We start from the raw sequence: 17,210 nt of genomic DNA, 5'->3' as shown, positions 1-17,210 counted from the left end.
GTCCAAATAAAACTCCCCAAGAACAGCATGCTACTGTAACTATAAGATTATGCAAGATGCCACATTCCTAGGTAAGGCTTCATTTCTATAAAACAGGAGACATAATTCTTCATACTTATATAAAGGCACTAAAACCTCTGAAATGGAGCTCTTGCTGCTCCCTGAGCTTGGTTGTTTGTTTGCAAATGTTTCATTACCAAAATAGAAGCATGGTGGATCATTAGGTTAGGATGCTGAGCTGACTATCAAAAGGTTCACATTCAAGACCCAGTTGCTGCAATGGGAGTGGTGAGCTCCAGTCACATGGTCTTTCTCCTGCTGATCTAGCAGTTCGCAAGTGTGTGACTGCAAGTAGATAAATGGGTACCACTTCAGTGGGCAACTTAATGGGGATGTGAAAGGAGCCTCCAACTGGGCATTCTCCAAGGCAATGATATTGTCACCATTCAACCCTTCCAGCCTGGAAGGGCTTTGGAGCTCCCAATATGACTGTAGTAGTAGTAATAGTAGTATTCAACTAGGTGAGTAATGAAATATCTGCAAGCACCCAACCAAGCTTAGCACCAAAAACTTCACAATTGGACATCTGTTGTGATTCCATATTAGATTTACACTGCAGGAAAAGGAAAAATGATGTTTCAGTGTTATTGGGGAAAAATAAGGAAATTTGCAACATTTAGAATATAATAATTCAAATACTTGCAACCTGAAGAGGACATGACATAATAGTAATTGCATTAATTCACAATTACAGATGTCAGAGGAGTATAAAAGCAAAAATGTGTATTTGTCCAAGGGAATGAATGTCTAATAACCGAGAATGAGAACAATTTGAAGGGAGTATTGGGTTTCTAAAATTCACATCCAGGCCCATTTGCTATGGGCTATTTCGCTAAGTGATATATTAGCAATGATAAACAAGCAGCAACATTATTCTTATGCTTTCAGATAATTAGTTTACCTCTTTGCATTCATTTTCAACCAAATACAAAATTAGAAAAAATAAATTTGCGATTTAAACTATTCCCTTGCGAAAATGATATGGAAGAAATAACAACATTAAAATAGATTAGGGAGCCAAATTCTGTATCAGAAGAGCGCTGAGACTCATTTGATGCTGTTATCCACTTTTGAAAGGAGAAACTGAAATGGTCAAACAGCATTGAAATAAACCGTGGAGTTTATTTGATTATTTATATCCAGCCTTCATTATTTTTATAAATAACCCAAGGCAATGATAATAACAAACACACCTTCCTCCTCTTATTTTCCTCGCAACAGCAACCCTGTAAGTAAGGTTGGGTACAGAGGGTGACTGGTCCAAGGTCACTCAGCTGGCTTTTGTTGCTTTGAACTCAAAGTGTCTTGCTTTGTAACTTGGTATCTTAATCACTAGACTAAACTGGCTCAGTTCAGACTTGCTCAAGGAAACAGGGAAGGAGATCTGACCTTATCTATTCAATTAAATTTACTCTATAAGTCTTCTCAGAGAACATGCAGGAGTGTGTGTGCATGTGCGGACACAAGTATGCACGCACACACACACACACATACACACACACACGAATAAGAGAATCCTGTTGTACCTTAAAGACTCCCAATGAACAAACCCAGCTTTTTGTGGTCCAAGATCTCTTTGACCATGAGGACTGATCATATCTCCAAATGGAACCTCCAGAATGGAATGGATTGTTTACATATAAAAATAAATCCAGATATCTGGACTTCTTCCCCTTCTAGAAAAATTCAAAAGGAAAGATGATCAGGAGGTATATTACTACTTCTTTAGCCTTGCTAAAATTTTACTGTAAGTTCAGGGAGTGTTGCTAATATGACAGAAAAAGCAGCAATGGGATTCTCATACAAACGTCTAATTATTCTGAAATACTCCCCCTCCCCAGACTTGCCAAGAATATAATGGATTTCCCTTCAATGCCCTTTCATTTTGGTTCAAAACAGAAGCCAGTAAGCAGAGAAGTCACTTTATTTATTCATGGTCTACATTAACATTTATTCAGCTGGGCAGCTGTGTACTGAATGAAGCTGAAACCTGAGATCTACCTGCTGGATCTGTAAGCCTACGGATCTTTCAGCAAGTATGTGGCAAATCTTTTAGAATATGGGGCTTAACACATGAGAAGCTTGGGTGTTCATTGCCAAAGGCAAAGAGCATTCAGCACCCTAATGACCTCAAGGGAACACAAGGAACATTTGTGGCCGGCAAAGGACAATTCATTCATTCGTGCAAATAGGAAGAAGGGTCATTCATCAGCTCCTGTTACTACTATGGGAGCAGCTACTGAGAAGAGGTGTGTTATTATATTTCTGCATCCTGAAGTGAACTTCAATAAATATCCATGAAGCTTCTAAGACCACTCTTAATTAGCAAGTTCAATGCAGCAGAGATAAATTTTGCATCAGGGGGATTCCTGGTTCACAACTGAGTCTCTCGGGGCTCACCTACAGAGCAACAGCAATGTGTTTTCCTCCCATTCTTGAGGCAGGAGGACAGTATGCCAACAGAAAAACTGCTCTCTCCACAGCCTATCTTTTATTGCACCTTAGCAATGAGCTGGCAGTGCCTACATACAATTCAGTGCAAGGTAATTTTAGGACAATTGGTATGTTTCCCATCAAACATGTGTTGTATCACCAGCAGAGAAGACAACACCACATTAGAAACTAGAGAATGCGAAAAGAGGGCAGAGTAAGGTTGTGCATTACACATGCTAGAAGGGTAATAAAAGCTACCAACACATGCTAAGTCCACCAAACTCTTGCAACCTGTGCCAAATTTCAGGCACTAAAAGGCAGACCAACTGGACTGATGGAAACGGGGATGCAAATTGTCTATGGAGATTCTCAGTCATCCAGGTCATGGTTATCCCAAAGGTGCTTTTTCAAGAAGCAACTGGACTTTTTGGTTAACTAGAAACCCCAGTTACCGCTTGAAAAAGCACCTTTGGGACAGAGATACAAATTGCTGGGATGAAAAAGGTTGGAAACATTGGCCTAATTGCCCCAGCAAAGGACATGCTCCTGCAGAAGCAAAAGTAAGGACTCTACTTATAAAGCCTGGTCAGGTCAACTATCTAGAAGAGGTTCAGTCTAACACATTATACCCAGTGGTGGGCTCCTATTGGTTTAACAACCGGTTCGGAGAGTGCACGCTTCACTCGCGCACGCGCCAGATGCACATACCAGACACACGCCATGCATGCGCAGTTTGGAAAACACCTTTCACATACTGCTGGGGAGGAAAACAGCTGAGGCGCAGCAATCTGCTCTGCCGTGCGACTCAACTGAGAACATAAAGGTCAGTAAAGCACAGGGGCGAGCAGGCGGACCCACTTGATTATCAGAGGGAACTGGTTCGCTCACAGTTGATTGTCGGAACTACCGGTTCGCCCGAACCAGTCTGACTGGTAGAATCCTACCCCTGATTATACCAGAAGACGTCTGGCCATACTAACTCTTGATACAAGATCTGCTTAGAAAACCAACAATGGCAACTGAAGAATTCATGGCACACTTTGTCTAAGAACTGCCTAGAAGGCAACATTTGCAAACTAATAGTTTTTTTTTTTACATATTTAAAAGGAGATTCTTGATTAATCTAATGTTCTGGCAACTCTTTCTTATAATTCTTGTCCTTGTATATGACAGACTAAATTAATCTTCTGCTATTTTCCAGGTATCCAACAGGTAACCAACAGAATTCCTAGCAAGCATAGACACTGCACCAAATAAATCACAGATAGTTACTTTAACTGCTTGCAGTAGCAGGAGGAGCCAAGTGGGAGTGACTGAAGTGCACTTCATCCTGGAGAGCAGTACAAACTGTTCTTTAACCTATTGTACACATGGCAATATCAATATATATTTTCATATAAGAAATACATTATATTATATTATTCCTTAAATCCCCCTGCATTACAGAAGTAATCAATGATGATGACTGTTTTAGAGATTATTGCTCTTACTAGCCTGACACTTGTGGTCCTGTGGATTAGGGGGTTAATTGGCTGAATGACCCCATATTGAAAATGGAAAGGCAAATTTCTTCAAACAGTCCAGTATATGTTATATTAGCAATCAATGCTTTTCTTTAAATTGCCAACAACTGATCATTTTTCATTGTTTTGTAAGTTAATTCTTGCTTTGTTAGGTATATAAAATTGGATCTAACCTTCCATGTTTGAACAAGCTTTATTAAGCATGAAATATGGACTTACCGTATAAATCTTTTGCACTCATTTTGACATCTCCTTTACCCATGCTGCCACTGGAAAAAGAGAAAGCAATAAGATGAAACAGGAGCACTTTAATTTGTCTTTGAGAAAATTTACAATTTGTTTCTGCAGTGCTGATGACAGGAATTTTAACATCCTGTGTGGGAAAACCGGACATAGGCTCCTAAGCAAGGTTTGGCTGCAAGTTCTTCCATTTTTTCCATAGCACGAGATTAAAAAAACAGCATTTTCAATTTTTCTTTCCCGATTCTCACTCTTCAAACACATAATGCAAGATAAATTTCTCTTACGAGATTGGACAATAAGCTTATCAATTCTCCTCGCTTGACGCTGACTTCTTACGCCTTGTGTAATTTGCAAGTTTCAAATAGGGCAAAGACTTTGCAACAGCTCTGGCTCTTTGTCACTTACTATGTGCTCATAGTTATCAACCTTCTTTATAATCTTATTCTAATGTATTTTCTATTTTTGCTGGCTTTTATTGTACACTGCCTAGAGTCAGAGTGTGGAATCAGGCGGTACCTAAATTGAATACATTAAATTAATCCCCTGCTGATGCCATAGTAAAAGAATAAAAGGGAACAAATTGCCATTGTTCTTCAGGAGCTGTAATCCCTAAAGTGACATAAATAAGCAGCAGGTTGGTTTCAGGCTATAGGACTTGCTGTGTCTTTCACTAGAACCTCAAAGCATCCATCCTGAACCTGAAGCAAAAGAGGCCAAGACATGTCTTCTGCAATTTAAGAACCCAGGACATGAAATAATACATTTAAGTTACAGGTTGAACATTCTAAAAAATAATCCCAGAGTAGTTAACACTGGAACTAATTACCCAGAGAAGTGCTGTACTCTCCTTTAGTAGATGAGTCAGAACAGAGGCTAGGCTGTCCTATGCTGTGGATGTTTTAATCCGGATTCCTCCATTGAATGGAAGGGGAAGAGGGTTGACTAGGATTTATTTTTTGCTGCCCATCTCGCAGTCAAGACTACTAAATGGCTCCTTCCAAATTTATGATTCTACATACAAGCACTATGGAAGAGTTAGTGTGTCCGAAGTGAATGGAGATTTCAGTCCTTTCACACAGAATCCAATGCTCTCCACTCTCACGCAAATGCTTCATTTCAGTAGAATGAAACACGTGCCATAAAATCATGATGCAAATTTCATGACTTGCATAAGTATTTGTGTCAGTCGTCAGAAGTAGGATTTTGTCATAAATAATACTACAAGTCCCATATTTAATTGTAAAGTATTAGAGCAGGGGTTCCCAACCCCCGAGTCACACACAGGCACCGGTCCATGGCCCATTAGGAACCAGGCCATGCAAGTGGCAGGTGAGTACCTGAAGCTTTATTAGGGGAAGTGTGGGATTAGGTTGTGCATGTACAACCATTCTTTCTCCCCCGCCACCATTCACCACCACTGCTGCCGGTCCATGGAGCCCAAAAGGTTGGGGACCGCTGTTTTAGAGGACAGAGAAACAATTGAATTGTTCCTATCATTACACAATGGGAATCAGAAATATAAACTGTACATAATCCAGAGACCCACCAGGGGATTTCATGCCTACCCAATCTAGCCAGAAATAAGAAACTAGAATTTTGCGGTGGTTCTCCTCCTACCTCTCAGACAGGTCACAGTCGGTGTTGGTTGGGGGGCAGAGATCGACGCCTAGGCCCCTAACATATGGGGTGACGCAGGGGTCGGTCTTATCCCCCCTACTATTCAACATCTACATGAAACCGCTGGGCGAGATCATTCGGAGGCACGGGATAAGATACCACCAATACGCGGACGATACACAATTGTATCTGTCCGCCCCGTGCCAACTCAATGAAGCGGTGGACGTGATGAACCGGGGTCTTGAAGCCGTTAGGGACTGGATGAGGGCTAACAAGCTTGTACTCAACCCGGAAAAGACCGAGTGGCTGTTGTGTTTCCCTCCCAATAATTTGGCTAGTGTTCCATCACTCAGGCTGGGGGGTCAAACATTACACCCCTCAGACAGGGTTCGCAACTTGGGAGTCCTCCTGGACCCACAGCTGACCTTTGATCACCACCTGTCGGCTGTGACCAGGGGGGCATTTGCCCAGGTTCGCCTGGTGCGCCAGTTGTGACCCTACCTGAACCGGGAGGCTCTCACAACAGTCACTCGTGCCCTTGTGACCTCTAGGCTGGAATACTGCAACGTGCTCTACATGGGGCTGCCCTTGAAGAGCATCCGGCGACTTCAGCTAGTCCAGAATGCGGCCGCGCGAGTGATTGTGGGTGCACCTCGGTTCGCCCACATAACACCTATCCTCCACGAGCTGCGCTGGCTACCTGTTGATCTCCAGGTGCGCTTCAAGGTGCTACTTACCACCTATAAAGCCCTCCATGGTAGTGGATCTGGGTACTTGAGAGACCGCCTCCTGCCAATTACCTCCCTGCGACCTATTAGATCTCACAGATTAGGCCTCCTCCGAGTCCCATCCGCCAGTCAGTGCCGACTGGCAACTACGCGGAGGAGAGCCTTTTCAGTAGTAGCTCCGATCCTTTGGAACGATCTCCCCGTGGAGATTCGTACCCTCACCACCCTCCAGACCTTCCGCACAGCCCTCAAGATCCCGTCAGGCCTGGGGTTAAAGATCATAATCTGTCCCCACCCGAATGATGAATGAATGTTGCTTTTTTTAACTGTCATTGTGTGTATTCCCTCCCTATATGTTGTAAGCCGCCCTGAGTCCCCCTAGGGAAAAGGGCGGCCTATAAATAAATTTAAACTAAACTAAACTAAACTAATTACTATTTACTCAGGACACAGTTCTACTTTTCAGCATCTGCAAACTTGCTGTCTACATGTCCTCAGCATACTTCCTATGACAATACAGACTGTAACACTGTGAACCTATCCAGTTTCTTTCTCCTTCACCCACACTTTGTTCATTTAAACATTAGATTGCTTACTTTGCCGAGTAACATTAGATTGCTTACTTTGCCGAGTGGCTGCCTGGGGATCCTTTCTGGCTCATACTGCTTCCAGGATATTCACCTGCAAGAGAACAACATGGATTACTTGAGAGGCTACCATGCTTACATTGTAATCATTGATGTGCTTCTCTATATAGCTTTTATCTCTCAAATTACTACAGTTTATAGGTACTCCTCAACTTGCAAACAGTTCCTTTACTGACCATCCAAAATTACAATGACACTGAAAAAAGTGACATGACCATTTTTCACACTTAAGACCTCTGTAGCAATCCCATGATCATGTGATCAAAAATCAGATGCTTGTCTCCCGGTTCACACAGTGTCGTAAAATGACACTTAACAAATGTCTTACTTAACAATGGGCATTTTGGGCTTAATTGTGGTCTTTAAGTTGAGGACTACCTGTAATTGCAGTGGGTTGGCAATGGGATCAGGCTGGTGCAGTCTGGACCAGTGATGGCTAACCATTTTATCCTTGCGTGCTGAAATTGCACCTGCGTGCATGCCCACACCTGCAATGCAATGTGCCCCGACCCCCTGTGCATACGCACATGAACGCTGCCCCAGCCTCCCGCTGAGCTGGGTGACAACTTGCGTGCCTGCAGAGAGAGCTCCATGTACCACCTATGGCACATGCACTATAGGTTCGCCATCACGGGTCTGGATTATGGTCAACATAAAACCTTATCCCTTATGGTACTATTGTAGTCCTGTTGATGCAAAAGGGAACAGATTGTTCTTTCAAAGAAAGTGCCCACCGGGGGATTTAAAAGTGGAATGGAAGATGAATTTCTAGGTTCACTGAGAGCAGTTCACTGATTAAACAGGGCGTCATCTATTCCTGTATTCAGAAAAGATTGAGGGGTTAGGGTTAACAATGGGCCAAGCAGAAAGTGTGGATATTCCTGCAGATTTCCTCCCTGCTCTAAGATGTTCCTCCACAACGGTCTTTGGATCCTCCTGGGAAGGCCGTGCATCTTTGATTAATCCTCCATGCTGAGTGGAGAAGACCGATTGATTTCTGCTTTCAAGGGTCTTCAAAATATGTCTCTTTGGGCAGTTTTTTAAAAAATTGCTGATCATTTTAGATCATTTTGGCGAGGTCTCACTCACCATCCTCAGGCTGGTGTTTTCAGCTTAAAGTGTGATTGGAGCTGCTGTCTTTCTATAAATCTTGGTGGGTGTGTGGAGTGCTGGCGCTGTTTCAATAAGTGGATTGATTGGCTGTGTGGCTGTATCATGATTGGTAGATTGGTGCTGATTGGTGCTGGCTATGTGTCCGTTGTTGTTTTGTGTTGCAACGGCCTGGGTGGTGGGTGGGGCTCATTGGTTGAATATGGCTGGTTTCCAGATGTTTGGCAGGCGGGAGGCATCGTCACATTTATTCATGTTGTGGGGGTGTTTCTCTATTTCATCCTAATCTACAATCCTAATCTACAAAAACCCAATGGCTCCCTAGGACACACCATCTACTGGAAAAATACACACACCAACTGCTACTTAAACGCACAATCCCATCACCATCCTGCACAGATCAACTCTGTAGCCAAGACCCTCATCTCCAGAACCAAACGCCTAGCCAACAAAGACCACCTGAAAACTGAATTACACACTCTCACAAACGTATTAATCTTCAATGGATTCCAAAGGAAAACAATTACCAACCTAATCCAAAGGGAGACTCCCCCCAAAAACCGAGACACAGAACAGGACAACGGCATCACCCTCCTCCCTTACATCAAAGGCACCACAGATAAAATCAGCAAAATTCTCCATAAACACAATATCAAGACAGCCTTCAACACTGACCAAAAAATAACCAACATCTTAAGAAACCCCAAAGACAAGATCCAGCTAGAAAACCAAGGAGTCTGCAAAATCTGCCCTGCAACATACAAACGAACAGAAGAATAAATGCACGCATCGCAGAGCACAAGAACGCAGTGAGAAAAAAAGAAAAAACTTCTTCCCCTTTCCAGCACCTTAAAGCTACAGGACATGAAATTAATTTTGATGGAACCAAATTAATCTCCAAAACTGAACACTTCAACAAGAGAATAGTTATGGAAGCTATCAAAATAGAGAAACACCCCCACAACATGAATAAATGTGACAATGCCTCCTGCCTGCCAGATATCTGGAAACCAGCCCTAGTCAACAAATGAGCCCCACCAACCACCCAGGCTGTTGCAACACAAAACAACAATGGACACACAGCCAGCACCAATCACCACCAATCTACCAATCATGATACAGCCACACAGCCAATCAATCCACTTATTGAGACAACGCCAGCACTCAACACCCCCCCCACCAAGATTTATAGAAAGACGGCTGTTCCGATCACACTTTAAGCCGAAACGTTGCCAAGACAATCTCAATTTTACACGGGAAAATATCCCAATACAACAAGCTTTTCTGTCCCTCCTTTCCTTCCTTTTTAATTCTCTCTATTCGCAATAAAGGAGAGTATTTGCAGCTCATGGTTGAAATGAAGGCTCCTTGGTGCTCTTTGAACTTGATTGTTTTCTTGTAGAAGTTTCATTACCCAAACTAGGTAATATCATCAGTGCTATTAGTTTGAGTAATGAAGCATCTGCAAGAAAACAACCAAGCTCAGAGAGCACCAAGGACCCTTCTCTATTCTTCCCATCAATTTTTATTTTTAAAAATCCTCTTATTTTCTTTCTGATACTTATCTCATTATGTCATTTCCTGGAGTAAATTAGGTACTCTTCCTTGTTTATATGTGTATGAGATAGGGTGTTTACTGTTCACTGCATATGATACCTCCTTTTATCGGAATGTAGTTAAATAACATCTCAAACATTTTTATTAACGGTTGGGAAGGAAGCACATAATAAATAATTCCCAGAATAGTTAATCTTGCCCATTAACCATGTCAAAAACCTGCCTGACCAGAATAACTACTATTCATAGAACAGGAAACTCTTTGATTTTTTAAAGCAACTTTTGAGAATTTTTGTTTTTAATTGGAATAGGACTCTCTCTGCATTGGTTCATGACATCTTCTATACAGGCTCTTTGATGGACTATTTGCAAATGGCTATTGATCATTCTTCAGCCCTCATATCTTTGCCTCAAAAGAAATACACAGGTGATATTTCAAAACTTCACTGTAGTGAAACTTTTTAAATTATGTGGCTGAAATTTTGCAGGGTAAACATATCAGTTTTTCCCCTTCCCATTCTGCCAAAAATTGAAGCAGGTGTCACACTATTCCACTAGAGTTTATAATCATTTACCAAAACTCAGTTCTCAAAATAATACATATGGAAAACAGAATCTGAATTTTAAAATGCAAACCAAATTTGAAACATAAAGCAAATCTTGTTTAGTTCTCATAATCTAATTTATTCATATTTTACATTTTTTTCCTTGGTGTATCTATAAAGGTTCAAGGTTCAAGGTTCATTTTATTTATATGCCGCCCTATTCCTGGCGGGACTCAGGGCGGAGCACAAACCCAAAGGAGGGGAAGGGAAACACAAGAACTACAACAAAAAGTACAGGGAATTTAAAACAACCAACAGCCACACGATTCGAGAGGGGAAGGGAACTCATCGACCCCAGGCCTGCCAACACAGCCAGGTTTTAACGGCTTTTCGGAAGGCCTGGAGAGAGGTGAGGGTCCGAATCTCTGCGGGGAGCTCGTTCCAAAGGGCCGGAGCCGCCACAGAGAAGGCCCTCCCCCAGGTAGTAGCCAGATGACATTGGCTAGTAGACGGAACCCAGAGGAGGCCTAATCTGTGTGATCTAATGGGTTTTTGGGAGGTAATTGGCAAAGTAACATCATAGTAATAAATGACAATAAACAAATCGAATCAGTTCAGGGTTTTATTTGTTTTTCTTGGTTTACTCAAAGAGGAGGCACTGAATTTGAAATTAAATTAGATTATCATTTGGTTGCACTGCAATGACTAGCATAGAGACAATCTAAAAAAACAAGATCACTTGTAATAGCAAATATGGAATAGTTAAAGCTATTTTCCCCATTAATTACATATATTTGTGAAAGTTGGACAATAAAAAAGCAGATAAAAGAAAACTAAACTTTTTCAAATTATGATCTTGGAAATAGGTACTATGTGTTGCTTGGAAAACAAAAATAAATAACCAAGCTTTTTTTAGTCTGCATCAATCCAGAAATATGACTAGAATATAAAGCTGCCTTATTTTGGTCATATCAGGTAATCAAAATCTTCAAAAAACCAATCATGCTTGGAAGGTTGGAGATGCTAAAAAACAAGGCTAGCAAAGAATATTTTGGATTGATGCCATCAAGCAAGATACAGGTTTAAACTTGGAAACATTAAAAGAAGTTGTAAAACACGAGAAAGAATGAAGGCAGCCAATACATAAAGTCTCTGAAAGTTGGATGTGAGTGAATAGTTGGAAGACCAGCAAAAACACAGAATAAACCACAAATGCTTGCTCCCCATACAAATCTTATTGTAGTATATTAACAGGATTTGGTTTAGATAGCATTACTGCATTGTATTTGGTTTTCTTTTTACTTTTCTCTCACAAATCTGTCAATTTGATGAATGGGACACAGTTTTTTCAAACTATAAAAAAGCATAGTTGCTAACATGAACTAGTTCTCTCTTTTACCTTTACAACTGAATTACCTTTCCTACAACATTTCCCTTCGAAGACGTCAATTTGCAGACATCTCAGACACAATGAATTCCCAATTTTTGAGTCTCTTCCTATTGGAAATTGTATACAGTGTATGTGTAGAGATTCATAACTGGGGAAAAAAATTGTGCAGAAGATTGACTGTAGCTGCCCAATAAATAAACTTGCACATGATATTAAAATCCATACACTGAATGGGAAATGGTAATCAACATAGAGACTTTTTTTTTTCAAAAGCGACTGGCTATTATAACATTTAACTGATCTATTGTTATGAGATTCAAATATATTTGGTTATACAAAAGTTCTTGTACTTTGTTTTTAACATACACATGCCTTGTAGCTAGCATATGTTTTGGAAAAAAAATATTCCCTTCTATCTGTGGAAGATGGGAGGAACCTCTAAAACATTAGCTGATGCTGGAAATGAGTCTGTTTATCAGAAAAGCAGCTAGTGAAGGGGGTGTCAGGCGTGCCTCCATCAACAACCAAAAAAGAAAACTCCCAACTCCATTGTTTATGGAATTAAAATACTTTTACTGGTTATGAAAAGATAGCAATGAAAGTAAAGCAAGATCTGAGCCAGAAAGGCGCGAACAAGTACATATCAAATGATAACCCAGCCCGCTCCCTCCAATGATCCCACCCCTGTGTCCAATCTGCAACTCCCTTAGGTGTCATGTGGATTGCATCTCTAAAAGGCATAATCATGTTGGTATGCAGGACGGTTGACCTTGATCAGGTGCAAACACTGGCCACCAGCATATGCAGAAGATGGTGAGAAGTTTATAGTTTATAGTTTTATTAGTATTTGTAGGCCGCCCTTTTCCCTGAGGGGACTCAGGGCGGCTCACACAAAACCGGGAAGGGGGAATACAAACATAAGATAAGAACATATACCGTATTTTCACGACCATAAGCCGCACTAAAAATCCTAAATTTTGATCCAAAATCGGCAGTGCGGCTTATAACCCGGTGCGCTTTATATGTGGAAAAAGATCTCCCAGCTGCTTTGCTCCTCGCGACTGCAATAGATGTCCAGAGGCGGCTTTTGGGGCTGGTGGGGATTGGATTTCCGGCTCGGTGGCCCCTGTCGCTTCTGGACGTTGTGGGGAGCCGAGGAGAGTGTGGGGGGGAGCGCGCGGCGGTTCTTGGCGCTCTGGGAGGCGGGAGAGGCGCGCGGTTTGGTTTCTCCTCCCTGGGCGTCGCGGCGGCGGCCCCGGGCGCGCCGATCCCCGTGTTTTTCGCATCGGAGCATGCTCTTGCAGCACGCCCCGATGCGAAAAACACAGAGATCGGGCGACGTCCAGGGAGGAGAAATCAAACCGCGCGCCTCTCCCGCCTCCCAGAGCGCCAAGAACCGCCGCGCGCTCCCCCCCACACTCTCCTCGGCTCCCCACAACGTCCAGAAGCGACAGGGGCCACCGAGCCGGAAATCCAATCCCCACCAGCCCCAAAAGCCGCTTCTGGACATCTGTGGCTCCCGGCGCTCCAGGAAGCACCGAAAGCAGCTGGGAGAGGCGCGCGGCTTGGTTTCTCCTCCCTGGACGCTGCAGCAGCAGCCCCAAACTCACCGATCCCAGTGCCTTTCGCATCGGGGCGCGCTGCAAGAGCATGCCCCGATGCGAAAAACACAGAGATCGGTGAGCCCGGGGCCGCCGCTGCGACGTCCAGGGAGGAGAAACCAAGCCGCGCGCCCCTCCCAGCCGCCCTCGGCGCCCCCCGGAGCGCCAAGAACCCTCGTGCCGCTCCTCGTGATGTCCAGAAGCGTCGGGAAATGTGCGGCTTATAACCCGGTGCGCTTTATATGTGGAAAAAGTTAAAAAAATTAACGTTAATTGATACTGCGGCTTTTAATCCGGTGCGGCTTTTGGTCGTGAAAATACGGTAATAAAATAGTAGGCAACATACATTCATCATTCGGGAGGGGTAACTATCCTTATCCCCAGGCCTGACGGGCGAGCCAGTTCTTCAAGGCTATGCGGAAGGCTTGGACGGTGGAGAGGGTACGAATCTCCACGGGGAGCTCGTTCCAAAGGGTCGGGGCTACTGCTGAGAAGGCCCTCCTCCTTGTAGTTGCCAGCCGACACTGGCTGGCCGATGGAATGCGGAGGAGGCCTAATCTATGGGATCTTATAGGTCGCAGGGATGTAATTGGCAGAAGGCGGTCTCTCAAGTATCCAGATCCACTGCCATGTAGGGCTTTATGGGTGACTAATAGCACCTTGAAGCGCATCCGGAGATCGACAGGTAGCCAGCGCAGCTCGCGGAGGATAGGTGTTATGCGGGTGAATCGAGGTGCACCCGCAATCACTCGCGCGGCTGCGTTCTGCACTAGCTGAAGTCGCCGGATGCTCTTCAAGGGCAGCCCCATGTAGAGCACATTGCAGTATTCCAGCCTAGAGGTCACAAGGGCCCGAGTGACTGTTGTGAGAGCCTCCCGATTCAGGTAGGGTCGCAACTGGCGCACCAGGCGAACCTGGGCGAATGCCCCCCTGGTCACAGCCGTTAAGTGGTGGTCAAATGACAGCTGTGGATCCAGGAGGACTCCCAAGTTGCGAACCCTCTCTGAGGGGTATAAAATTTGACCCCCCTTTTCCATATCACCTCCTGTGCCATTTATTCCATCCCAAATACGATGCCCCCACCCTCCCCGTTTCTATGGCAGCCGATAGCAAGTAAGCAAAGTAGAGGCTGACGGGGTGTATTCCAGATCTCCCATCCATCCTGTCTGTTGCCACCATGGTAAACTGATCCTTAGAAAGCACCACATTTATTTACTGAAAACAGTGGTCTTTCACTGGCCTTTGTTGGGTATACACAGACACTTAATTTAGTAATTTATACAAAATTCACAATTCAATTTTGTGACTTTAGAGCAACAAAAAGGAACTTGCATGTCATCCAAAGAAAGAGGGTGGGTCTTGTTACAAACCCAAAACCAGTAAACCTTGTTGTTGAACAAGAATAGTTCACATTGCTGACATTTAGCAGAAATTAAACATAATGGAATTCACGAAATTAAACTAAACTAAACTGCAAGTGATTATATGATGGGTGTGCTCCAAAAAAAATCTAAGCATGGTGGAAGACATCATACCGGCAATAGAGAAATGATAATACACAACCTTATTAAAGGCACTTCCTGTTATTTTTAATTCTTCTCAAAACCTTTGCCATCTGGCAGCTACGTTGGCTGGAAAATATGGCGTTGGTAATGGAACACAGCGGAGAGTGCACCAAATTTGGAAAAGGTGCAGTAACCATAAATACATAAATAAGAATTCCTCAACAGGATTTCTTCAAGCACTTCTTGTTGCAGCAATAGCCAATTATAAGTTCCTAGGAAACTGAAAAGTAAAATGTCATGGAAGTTCTTGTTTTATATTCATCCCCAGCTAGTCGTACCTGGAATATATTCCCTGCAATGCTGGATTTGCCAGCGAGTTTAATGGTATGTGAAATAACCTTAGGGTGTTGGAGGAAGAGATGCTTCCTAGGAAATGGTCCAATAAAAGGTAGTATAGCTCACAGCTATAGTGGGCAGAGCAAGAAGCTCAGGAGGGACCTTCCCTTAGTCAGTGGGCTGTAAAGGTGATGGTGAGAGAATTGTACTTTCAGACTTGCAAGTGTCTGTTAACCTGGCTTTACAATAATAAAGTAAAATTATCTTATTTGGCAGTGTTACTTGTCTTCTCTGCCTGGTAAGGCTGAGATCAATCAGCTGCAAGGAATTATATGGATGCCTGTTGTTTGTTTCTTTGTTTTCCCAAGAGTAGAATGCTATAAGGTTTTTTGCTAATTAGTTCAGAAAGCTGTGCCTCAATGATATATTTGAAACACATCCAATATCTTTAATATCGTTAATAGATTAGATTTATTCTATCAGGCAAACTTCAAAGGACAAGTATAAATTGGCCTTCCCCTGTTTCTCTGCCAGTATGCTCAGTCCTAAAGCATTCCTGAATGGATACAGCATGTCCTTCACAATCGAACAGAGAAGTCCAGCAAGATCTCTTCCATATGGCCAGTGTTTCTCTTTGCAAAAGAGTTGATAGCAGATCTGCAGTTCAGCAGCTGACCTTGACACATGGCAGGAACCAATTAAGTGACCAGCAGGAGAACAGACTAACCAGCAGCAGACACCTTCCTTATCCATGTCCAATGAGTAATGATCCCATGTTCCAAGGAACATGATACTTAGTGATTCTAGAGCAGTGTTTTTCAACCTTTTTTGTGCAAAGGCACACTTTTTTCATGAAAAAATCCCAAGGCACACCACCATTAGAAAATGTTAAAAAAATTTAACTCTGTGCCTATATTGACTATATATAAAGTGTTTTTCCCACGGCACACCTTACACTATGTCACGGCACACTAGTGTGCCGCGGCACAGTGGTTGAAAAACACTGTTGTAGAGAACCTAAGCAATTGCTATGAAGTACAGTTGCCAAACAAAAGGTACTTTTGCTCTATTGAATTTTGGGCCATGTCCAGCCACAGGAGGAAAGCTGTGGGGAGGAGAGAGAGCCAATGAGGTAAGACTTAAGATGAGGTGAGAATTCCCACCAAAGGGGAAAACAGACTGCCTCGCAGCTTGATACAGCATTAGTTTTTCTGGCTGCAAAGTTGCTCCAACATATTTCTCTTGCCCTGCAGTCAATGAGGAAGTAAACGGACTCATCTGCCAGCAGAAACACCAACATGGGATGATCACAAGGCAGCAGAAATTCTGTGCATGGAGATGCCCTGAGTTGGTGTCTAGTCGAGCAAAAAGTAAACTCATATATTCCAGCAAGCCAAACAAACAAAAGCTGAAATTGCTTCTTTTCAAACATTTAATTTAAAAAGGTTACACTTTTGACAGCACACCCCTATACACACCCCTATTTAATAGTATGGCTTTGCATTTCAATAATGTCTACTTGTAAGTAAGTGGTTATAAAAAATAGATACTGAACTTGGTAGAAGGCAATTACTTTTGCAATGTAGTCACATACTACCAGATGGATTTTAGTTCAACCAGACTTATACCAAATGAGTACAGGATTGTAGCCCATAAGCGAAACTCAGTAATAACTCCATTCAAGCTTCACAAGCTACCTGAATCCCTCTTCCTCAAAACCTGAGTTTAGCTAATCTCTCATATCGCAAGATCCAATCTGGGTCAGTCACCAGGACCAGAGGTTTTGTCTTCCGAGCTTTCAGATTCGTTCTGGAGCCCATTCCAGCACACGTCTGAAAGCTCTGAAGACAAAGCATCTGGTCCTGATAACCAACCCAGATTGGATCCTGCCACGGTATCCTGGAACACATATATT

General features: G+C 42.9%; 1 protein-coding gene across 1 annotated transcript in view; it reads right to left on the bottom strand.

Moving 5' to 3' along the window:
- EPS8L2 (EPS8 signaling adaptor L2) overlaps window positions 1-17,210 on the bottom strand; it is a 103,298-nt gene that overhangs the window by 54,036 nt on the left and 32,052 nt on the right. The window contains exons 2-3 of the mRNA XM_087716218.1: window positions 7,228-7,285; window positions 4,236-4,285 (exon numbers count right to left, since the gene is read on the bottom strand). Of these exons, the coding sequence (XP_087572344.1) occupies window positions 4,236-4,285; window positions 7,228-7,265 (88 nt within the window). The 5' untranslated portion in view covers window positions 7,266-7,285. The remainder of the gene's footprint in view (window positions 1-4,235; window positions 4,286-7,227; window positions 7,286-17,210) is intronic.

This window comes from Thamnophis sirtalis, unplaced genomic scaffold (assembly GCF_051295495.1).
Source record: "Thamnophis sirtalis isolate CommonGarterSnake01/CBP01778 unplaced genomic scaffold, rThaSir2_p1.2 scaffold_1, whole genome shotgun sequence".
Classification (NCBI taxonomy): domain Eukaryota; kingdom Metazoa; phylum Chordata; class Lepidosauria; order Squamata; family Natricidae; genus Thamnophis; species Thamnophis sirtalis.
This window is presented reverse-complemented; position numbering and strand designations above follow the sequence as displayed.